The sequence below is a fragment of the Sapajus apella genome, unplaced genomic scaffold (assembly GCF_009761245.1).
Source record: "Sapajus apella isolate SASKATOON/1434 unplaced genomic scaffold, GSC_monkey_1.0 scaffold53, whole genome shotgun sequence".
Lineage (NCBI taxonomy): Eukaryota > Metazoa > Chordata > Mammalia > Primates > Cebidae > Sapajus > Sapajus apella.
The window spans coordinates 6,839,808-6,849,386 of NW_022436993.1; the positions used below are offsets into that span (position 1 = coordinate 6,839,808).

At 41.2% G+C, this 9,579-nt stretch overlaps 1 protein-coding gene and 1 non-coding gene across 19 annotated transcripts in view; one reads left to right on the top strand and one right to left on the bottom strand.

The window, feature by feature from the left end:
• Positions 1 to 9,579, bottom strand: part of MLLT10 (MLLT10 histone lysine methyltransferase DOT1L cofactor) — a 245,921-nt gene that overhangs the window by 180,305 nt on the left and 56,037 nt on the right. Inside the window, exon 3 of one of the 18 annotated variants that reach the window (XM_032243916.1) lies at positions 627 to 678. The exons of the other annotated variants lie outside the window; for them this stretch is intronic. Coding sequence (XP_032099807.1) covers positions 627 to 632 — 6 coding nt within the window. The 5' untranslated portion in view covers positions 633 to 678. The remainder of the gene's footprint in view (positions 1 to 626; positions 679 to 9,579) is intronic. 18 annotated transcript variants of the gene reach the window in all.
• Positions 7,640 to 7,746, top strand: LOC116527272. Its single transcript, XR_004258465.1, has one exon. It is a non-coding gene; the product is annotated as a U6 spliceosomal RNA (small nuclear RNA).

Here is a 9,579-nt window from a genome sequence, read left to right on the forward strand (position 1 = left end):
AAGAAGAAAAAGGTTTTAGGACCTGCAATTCTGACTTCAAGACAATATAAAGTTACAAAATAATCAAAATTTTGTACAGGGCTAGACAAATAGATCTGTGGAGTAGAATAAAGATTTCTGAAAGAGATCCCACTGATATAGCCATGTGATGTTCCACCAAAGCAATCCAGTGAGGAAAGGAGACTCTTTTCAACAAACAGGAAAAACAACTGGATAGCCATATGCAAAAAAATCAAATCTGGCCTGGCGCAGTGGCTTACACCTATAATCCCAGCACTTTGGGAGGCCAAGGCAGGTGGATCACACTATCAGGAAATCAAGACCAGCCTGGCCAACAAGGTGAAACCCCATCCCTACTAAAAATACAAAAATTAGTCAGACGTGGTGGCACGTGTCTACAGTCCCAGCTACTCAGGAGCCTGAGACAGGAGAATTGCTGGAACCCGGGAGGTGGAGGCTGCAATGAGCCAAGAGTGCACCACTGCACTCCAGCCTAGGCAACAGAGCAAGATTCCGTGTGCAAAAAAAAAAAAAATTCAAACCTACAAAAATAATTTCAGATGCATTACAGACCTAAATATAAATTAGCAAAACCAAAGCCTTTTAGAGGAAATAAAGGAAATTACCTTCATGACTTCGAGGTTAGGCAAAAGTGTCTTAGCTCACAGTAAGCAATAACTACAAAAGAAAACACTGATAAATTAAACTTATCAGATATAAGTATTTCTGCTCATCAAAAAGTACAGTTAAAATAAATAGGTAACCACATAGACTTGGGGACAAAACATTTATCTAACAAAGGATCAGTATTTAGGACATATAAACACCTTCTGCAACTCGAATAGATGAAAAACAGAAAAAAAAGAACAATAAAGGCTAAATGAACAAACTCGTCACAAAACACACAAATGGTCAACATACAAGTGCTCAATATCATCAGTTGAAATGTAAATTAAATATAATTTAATTTACATGACTAGTTTGTTCATTTTCCATGAAAATGTAAATTAAAATCACAATGATACCACTTGTGGTCAAGATGGAGTGAATAAAGGGGACCAGATTTAGCCTCCTTGTATGAAATAATAAAAACCTAATAAAATGAATGAAACAACAGCACTGAAGATACTACACAAGTAACAAAAGACAGTGATCCCTGGAAGACAACAAACAAACGGGCCACACATGTGCCCAGCTTACTGCCTTGAGAGAGTTTCCAGGTCGTGGAACAGGGAAGAGAAACCCAGGCAGAACCTGTGGTCTCCCCAAGTTGAGGAAACGGAGTTGGAAGTCCAAGGAGGCCAAGGTGCCTAGAGCTCACAAGGGAGACCAGCACTGAGTAGAGAGCTGGAGAGAGAGAAAGAAATGAAGAGATCTACAAAGGCTCACCCTAGAACTTCTGGTTGAATGACAAATCAGCACTTGCAATGTAAAGGAGCTATCCAAGGGCAAGGTGAGAAATCACCAAAAGAATCGGAGGTAATAGCATCCAGAATTTACAAAAGGATGTGAATAGCACCTACACCCAAAAGTCCGAAAGGAAATGATGTGATACAATTTATATCACACTGGAGATATCACACCAGAGTACTAAGAAAGGAAAGGCTTCAGAAGGAGGAAAAAACTAACCCTAAACACAGCCCTGGTCCAATCAAAGAAAACATAAAGACCCAACAGAAAGAAGCTGTTTTCCAGCAACTTAATAATGCCACAGAACAAAGTCCACAAATATTTTTCAAAGACAAACAAAACTAGAGAAAGTGGGGAACAAGGTAAAATTCACACTGGCTAAAATGTCAATCAATATTTATAAGACTTACATAGAAGCAGGAAATTATATCCCATTATGATACAAAAAAAGAAACCAATTTTGAAATGAAACATAAAACAGAATTAGTAGACAAGTCCTTCAAAACAATTGTGACCACAATATTTCATATGATCAGAAAGCTAAAAGAAACATATTAAGTAAAAACATATTTTTAAAATTTGAACTTCTAAAGATGAAAATTACAAAGACTAAGATGAAAAATATACTTTATAAGATTTACAACACATGAAACCAAAATTACTAACCTAAATGAAACACAAGAAAAAAAACACACACACACACAAAAAAGTATTATCTTCAGATAGCTTCAAGCGGCCAAACATATTTGTAACTAAATCCACAAAACAGGAGATAAAAGAAACGATGGGGTAGGTATAGGTGGCTCACGCCTGTAATCCCAGCACTTTGGGAGGCCAAGGCAGGCGAATAACCTGCGGGCAGGAATGAAAGTCCAGTTTGGCCAACATGGTGAAACCCTGTCTCTACTAAAAGTACAAGAAATTAGCCAGAAGTGGTGGCGCACACCTGTAATCCCAGCTAGGATGAGGCAGAATTGCTTGAACCCAAGAGGTGGGTGTTGCAATGAGCCGAGATCATGCCACTGCACTCCAGCCTAGGTGACAGAGCGAGATTCTGCCTCAAAAAAAAAAAAAAAAAAAAAATTAGCTGGGTGTGGTGGCATATGGCCTGTAGTCCCAGCTACTGGGGAGGCTGAGGTGTGAGGATCACTTGTGCCCAGGAGGTGGAGGCTCAACGAGCTATGACTGTGCACACTACTGCACTCCAGCCTAGGTGACAGAGCGACATCATATACCAAAAAAAAAGGAATGATGATAATAGGACCAGTAGACAGAAAATCGGTAAGGATATAGAAGCTTGAATAACACCATTAACTAAACTAACCTAATTAACTTTATAGAACGCTCTAGCAAACTAGCAGACTACAAGTTCTGTTCAAGTGCATTTGGAACATTCACCAAGATACACTATATTCAGGCCAAAAAAACAACTCTTGTAAATTTAAAAGGTTTCAATTCTTACCATAAATTTTTTCTTACTAATGTGATATTAATTTAGAAGTCAGTGACAGAAAAAAAATAAAAATCAACAGACAATCCCAATATTTGTAATCAAAACATACTTTTAAAATAACCAATAAGGGCCAGGCTCGGTGGCTCACGCCTGTAATCCCAGCACTTCGGGAGGCCAAGGAGGATGAATCACGAGGTCAAGAGTTCAAGACCAGCCTGGCCAACATGGTGAAACGCTGTCTCTACTAAACATACAAAAATTGGCCGGGCATGGTGGCTCAAGCCTGTAATCCCAGCACTTTGGGAGGCTGAGGCGGGCGGATCATGAGGTCAAGAGACCGAGACCATCCTGGCCAACATGGTGAAACCTCGTCTCTACTAAAAATACAAAAAAATTAGCTGGGCGTGGTGGCGTATGCCTGTAGTCCCAGCTACTCAGGAGGCTGAGGCAGGAGAACTGCCTGAACCCAGGAGGCAGAGGTTGCAGTGAGCCGAGATTGTGCCACTGCACTCCAGCCTGGCGCCTGGCGACAAAGTGAGACTCTGTCTCAAAAAAAAAAAAAAAAAAAACACACAAATTAGCCAGGCATGGTGGCAGGCACCTGTAATCCCAGCTACTTGGGAGGCTGAGGCAGAGAAATGCTTAAACCAGGAAGGTGGAGTTTACAGTGAGACGAGATCACACCAGGCACTCCAGCCTGACTGAGAGTGAGACTCCATCTCAAAAAAATAAAAAATAAAAATAACCAGTGGTTAAAAAAAGAGAAAAACTCTCAAGTATTTTTAAGGCAGTTAAAGCAGTAATTAAAAGAGAAATTTATACAATTAAATGACTATATTAGAAAAGAAACAAATCAGTGACTTCATGTTGTTCCTTAAGAAACTAAAAGAGCAAAAGAAAGATCAGAGCAGAAGTCAATGAAACAGCAAAGAGCAAAACAGGGCATACTCAATGACATCAAAGGTTAGACTTACACTTCTGGGAGGATGGAATGGACATACTTTTCCCTATTCCTCCTACTAAATATAAATTTAAAATGTAAACATTATAAATAAAACAAATATTCTCTGAAAGGTAGACAGAAGGCAAATTAGCTAAGAATCACAGGACACAGGCACAATATGGCAGTAAATTCCCTGGGTATTATTCTTTTTGCCAAATATATCCTACTCCTGGAATGGAAGAAGTGAGCAAGTCAGGAACACTGATGGGCACATACCAAAAGAGCCCCAACAAAAGCCTTCTCTCTCCAGACCAAATTACCAGTAAAGCAGTATGTTAACTACAAAGAAAACTTTGAAGAGTGACTGCTCTACTCCAGCATAACACTACAGAACAACTATCCCCACCCATACCAGCAATGATCACATGGGAAACCTAGAAATCCACCCTCATAAGACTATAATGAAAAGAGTCCAAGATTCCCACCAGGTAGTGTCAGAACAAGTTAAGTAGGGAACTGGAACTTTCCTTTCAACTGGCTACTTAATGAGTACCCACTCCCCACTGTGTCAGTGGAGAAAAGAGGGTAGGCCTGGACTTCCACCACCACCTGCCAATAATAAGGCATCCCTCCCTGTCCCTACTAGAGTGGTGGCAGAGAAGACCTAGTATAGAGACTTTCACCTACACAAAGTAACAAATGAGGCCACATCCACCATGGAGATCAGGAAGGGAGCCACAACTCCCAACTCTGCACAGAAGTAAAGGACAGTTTCCCTCAAATGTTAACAGAGACAGGATAGAGAAACTGAACTTCATTCCCCTACCTGGCTTAACAAGATGGCACACACACATTCCCTATGTTAGACAAGTGTAAGAGAACACTACTTAAAACAGCTGTTTGAGTAAGATGTATAGTCTCATGACAATACAAAAATGCCCAGGTTTGAATCAAAACTCATTTGTGATACCAAAAAGATACCAGGAATCGGGGAGATTTCAAATCGAATTTAAAAAGGTAATAAACAGATACAAACATCACGATATCTTAATTCTAATACCCCCACATATATTAGAATTAACCGAAAAAAAAAAAAAAAATTTTTTTTTTTTTTTTTTTAGACAAAGTCTTGCTCTGTTGCCCAAACTAACGTGCACTTGCATGATCTCAGCTCAGTGCAACCTCTGTCTTCCAAGTTCAAGTGATTCTCCTGCCTCAGCCTCCCAAGTAGCTAGGATTACAGGTGCCACCATCACACCCAGCAAACTTTTGTATTTGTAATAGAGACAGAGTTTTGCCATGTTGGCCAGGCTGGTTTCAAACTCCTGACCTCAGGTGACCTACCCACCTCAGCCTCCCAAAAAAAAATTTTTAGGCCAGGCATGGTGGCTCACACTTGTAATCCTAGCACTTTGGTAGGCGGAGGTGGGTGGATTACCTGAGGTCGTAAGTTCAAGACCAGGCTGGCCAACATGGTGAAACCCCGACTCTACTAAAAATACAAAAAATTAAGAGGGCATGGTGGCACGCGCCTGTAATCCCAGTTACTTGAGAAGCTGAGGCAGGAGAATTCCTTGAACCCGGGAGGCGGATGCTGCAGTGAGCCGAGATTGTTTGCCACTGCATTCTAGCCTGGGCAACACAGCAAGGCTCTGTCTCAAGGAAAAAAAAAAAAAGAGATTTCAGTGGGATAAATATCCAAACTACATCAAGGAACTAAAATAAACAGATACAAAACACTATTAAGAAAAAAATGGTTTTGGCATAGTAAATTAGGGTAGAAAAAAAAAAGAAAAATAGAATTCCAAAAATGTTCGAGTAACCCAAAACAAAGCAGGAAAAAGAACAACGAAAAAAACAAAAACTAAGGCTGGGAATGGTGGTTCAGGCCTGTAATTCTAGCACTTTGGGAAGCCAAGGTGGGTGAATCACCTGAGGCTGGAGTTCAAGACCAGCCTGGCCAATATGATGAAATTCCGCCTCTACTCTAAAAAAAAAAATTTTTTTTTAATTTAGCTGGGAATGGTGGTGGGCACCTGTAATCCCAGCTACTCTGGAGGCTAAGGCAGTAGAATCGCTTGAACCCAGAAGGTGGAGGTTGCAGTAGGCAGAGATCACGCTACTGCACTCCAGCCTGGGTGACAGAGTAAGATTCTGTCTCAAAAAAAAAAAAGAAAGAAAAAAAAAGAAAAAAAGGACAAAGATTGACAGACTAGATTTTTAAAACATAACCTAAAGCCAAGCATGGCAGCTCACACACCAGGTGCGATGGTGCACATGTGTGGTCCCAGTTACTTGCAAGATTGAGGTGGTGGAATTGTTTGGGACCAGGAAGTCTAGGCTGCAGTAAACAATCACTGTGCCACTGAAATCCAGCCTGGGTGACAGGGCAAGACCATGTCTCAAAAAAAAAATAAAAAAAATTTTTAAAAGGTCAGGCACAGTGGCTCATGCCCATAATCCCAGCAATCTGGAAGGCAGAGGCGGGCAGTTCACAAGGTCAAGAGTTCAAGACCAGCCTGGCCAACATAGTGAAACCACATCTCTACTAAAAATACAAAAAATTAGCCGGACACGGTGGTGGGCACCTGTAATCCCAGCTACTTGGGAGCCTGAGGCAGGAGAATTGCTTGAACCCAGGAGGGAGGGAGGGAGGGAGGGAGGGAACATAATCTAACATTATTTTGTATACAAGAAATTTACTTCAAAAATAACAATTGAAGCACGTTGAAAGCAAAACGATTAAAAAAGGCATATGATGCAAACATTAATTAAAGAAAAGCTGGAATGACTATATTAATATCAGAAACAGGTACTTTAGAGCAAAGAAAATGTACTAGAGGCTAAGTGGGGAATTATTTATTGAGAGAGGGGTCAATCTACCAAGAAGACATAACATTCCTAAATGTGTATGTACCAAAACACAAGACTACAAAATATATGAAAGAAAAACTGATAGAACTGAATGGAAAAATGCACAAATCCACTATTATACATGGAGACTTCAATTGATTTCTCTGTAACAAGTATAAGAACTACACAAACATTCAGCTATTTAATTCAACCCCATGAACCAGCTGGATCTATGCACATTTATAGAACATTCCACCCACCAAGAGAGGAATACCTCTTTTTTTTTTTTGAGATGGAGTCTCGCTCTGTCAACAGGCTGGAGTGCAGTGACGCAATCTCGGCTCACTGCAAGCTCCCCCTTCGGGGTTCAAGTGATTCTACTGCCTCAGCCTCCCAAGCAGTTGGGACTATAGGCATGCACCACCAGGCCCAGCTAATTTTTATATTTTAGTAGAGACAGGGTTTCACCATGTTGGCCAGGATGGTCTTGATCTCTTGACCTTGTAATGTGCTCACTTCCCACCTCCCAAAGTACTGGGATTACAGGCATGAGCCAGAGCACCCAGCATTTTTTTTTTTTTTTTTTTTTGATATGGAGTCTTTGCAGTGGTACAAACTCAGCTCACTGAAACCTCTGCCTCCTGAGTTCAAGCCATTCTCCTGCAGCCTCCCAAGCAGCTGGGACTATAGGCATGTGGCACCACAGACGGCTAATTTTTGTATTTTTCAGTACAGATGGAGAGACTCCGTAGAAAGAAAAAAGAAAGAAAAGAAAATTAAAGAAAAGAAAAGAAAAGAGAAGAGAAGAAAAGAAGGAAGGAAAGAAAGGAAAGAAAGGAAAGAAAGGAAAGAAAAGAAAGGAAGGAAGGAAGGAAGGGAGGGAGGGAGGGAGGGAGGGAGGGAAGGAAGGGAAAGAAAGGAAAGAAAGGAAGAAAGAAAATATCCAAAAGTAATGAACAGAGGATATAGAAAGGTAACCAGTGCTTGCCTCAGCAGCACATATACCAAAACTGAAACGATACAGAAAAGATTAGTATGCTCCCTGCACAGGGATGACATGCATATTCTTAAAGTGTACCATATTTAAAACAAACAAACAAAAAAAGATACCAAATAAGCACCTGAAAAGAGGGTCAATATCATTAGCCACTTTAAGGAAATACATATTAAAAACACAATGCGGTGGGCCTAGTGGCCTGCAATCACAGCACTTTAGGAGACTAGTCTGCAGGATGGCTTGACCTCAGAAGTTCAAAACCAGCCTGAGCAACATAGTAAGACCCTATCTATACAAAAACATATTTTTAAAAACACTGGCTGGGTGTAGTGGCACATGCCCATAGTCCTAGCTACCGGGGAGTTTGAGGCAGCAGTGAGCCATGATCATGATACTGCCCTTCAAGCCTAGGTAACAGAGCAAGACCGTGTCTCAAAAATAATAATACACACAATATCACTACACACCTATCAAAATTACTAAATGAACACTTATGTTCACACGAGAACCCGTGCAATGTTTATAACACTTTTATTCATAATAGCCTACAAGTAGAAATAACTGAGATTATCTTTCAACAAATAAGTGAGTAAACAAACCGCAGTATAACTGTAACAAACACTAAGCAACAACCTGGAGGAATCCCCAAGGAATTAAGCCAAGTGTAAAAACTCAATCCCAGAAAGTTATGTTGTTTTGTTTTGTTTTTAGACAGTCTCATTCTGCCACCCAGGGTGGAGTGCAGTGGCACAATCTGGGCTCACTGGTTCTGCCACCCAGGTTCAAGCAATTCTCATTTCTTAGCCTCCCGAGCAGCTGGGATTACATGTTTGTGCCACCGCACCTGGCTAGCTTTTGTATTTTTAGTAAAGACAGGGTTTCACCATGTTGGCCAGGCTGGTTTCAAACTCCTGACCTCAACTGACCCACCCAATTCGGCCTCCCAAAGTGCTGGGATTACAGGCATGAATCATGCACCTGCCTCCAGAAAGTTACAAGTTCTATCATCCCATTTATATAACATCCTTGAGATAACAAAATTACCAAAATGAAGAATACTTTGGTTATGACAAAGCCTGGCAGCAGGAAAAAAGCAGGTGCGCGGCAATAAAAGGACAACAGGAAGGAAGAAGATTCTGGGAAAATGGCGCAATAGGAAGCCCCAGGAACCTGTCTTAATGATTTCATTAAAAGCCTGATTACCCCAGGTCTTCTTACCACATATATCATATCTGATGTTCAACAAAGAAATTAAAAAGCATGGCTGCGCATGGTGGCTCACGCCTGTAATCCCAGCACTCTGAGAGGCCGAGGTGGGCGAATCATAAGGTCAGGAGTTTGAGATCAACCTGGCCAACAGGGTGAAACCCCGTCTCTACTCAAAATAAAACAATTAGCCAGGTATGGTGGTGCACACCTATAATCCCAGCTACTCGGAAGGCTGAGGCAGGCGAATCACTTGAACCCAAGAGACGGAGGTTGCAGTGAGCCAAGATCTCGCCACTGCACTCCAGTACAGGCAACAGAGCGAGACTCCATCTTAAAAAAAAAAAAAAAAAAAAAATAGCTGGGTGTGGTAGTGCACACTTTAGTCTCAGCTACTTTGGAGGTTGAAATGTGAGATCACCAGAGCCCAGGAGGTCAAGGATGCAGTAAGCTATGATTGTGCCACTGTACGCCAGCCTGGGCAACAAAGCAAGGCCCTGTCTCAAAGGAAAAAAAAAATAATTACATTGATTGAGCTTCTTATCAAGAAACAATGCAAACACGAAGAGTGGTGAAGTGTACATTATTTATTTATTTATTTATTTATTTATTTTTTGAGACGGAGTTTCGCTCTTGTTACCCAGGCTGGAGTGCAATGGCGCGATCTCGGCTCACCGCAACCTCCGCCTCCTGGGTTCAGGCAATTCTCCTGCCTCA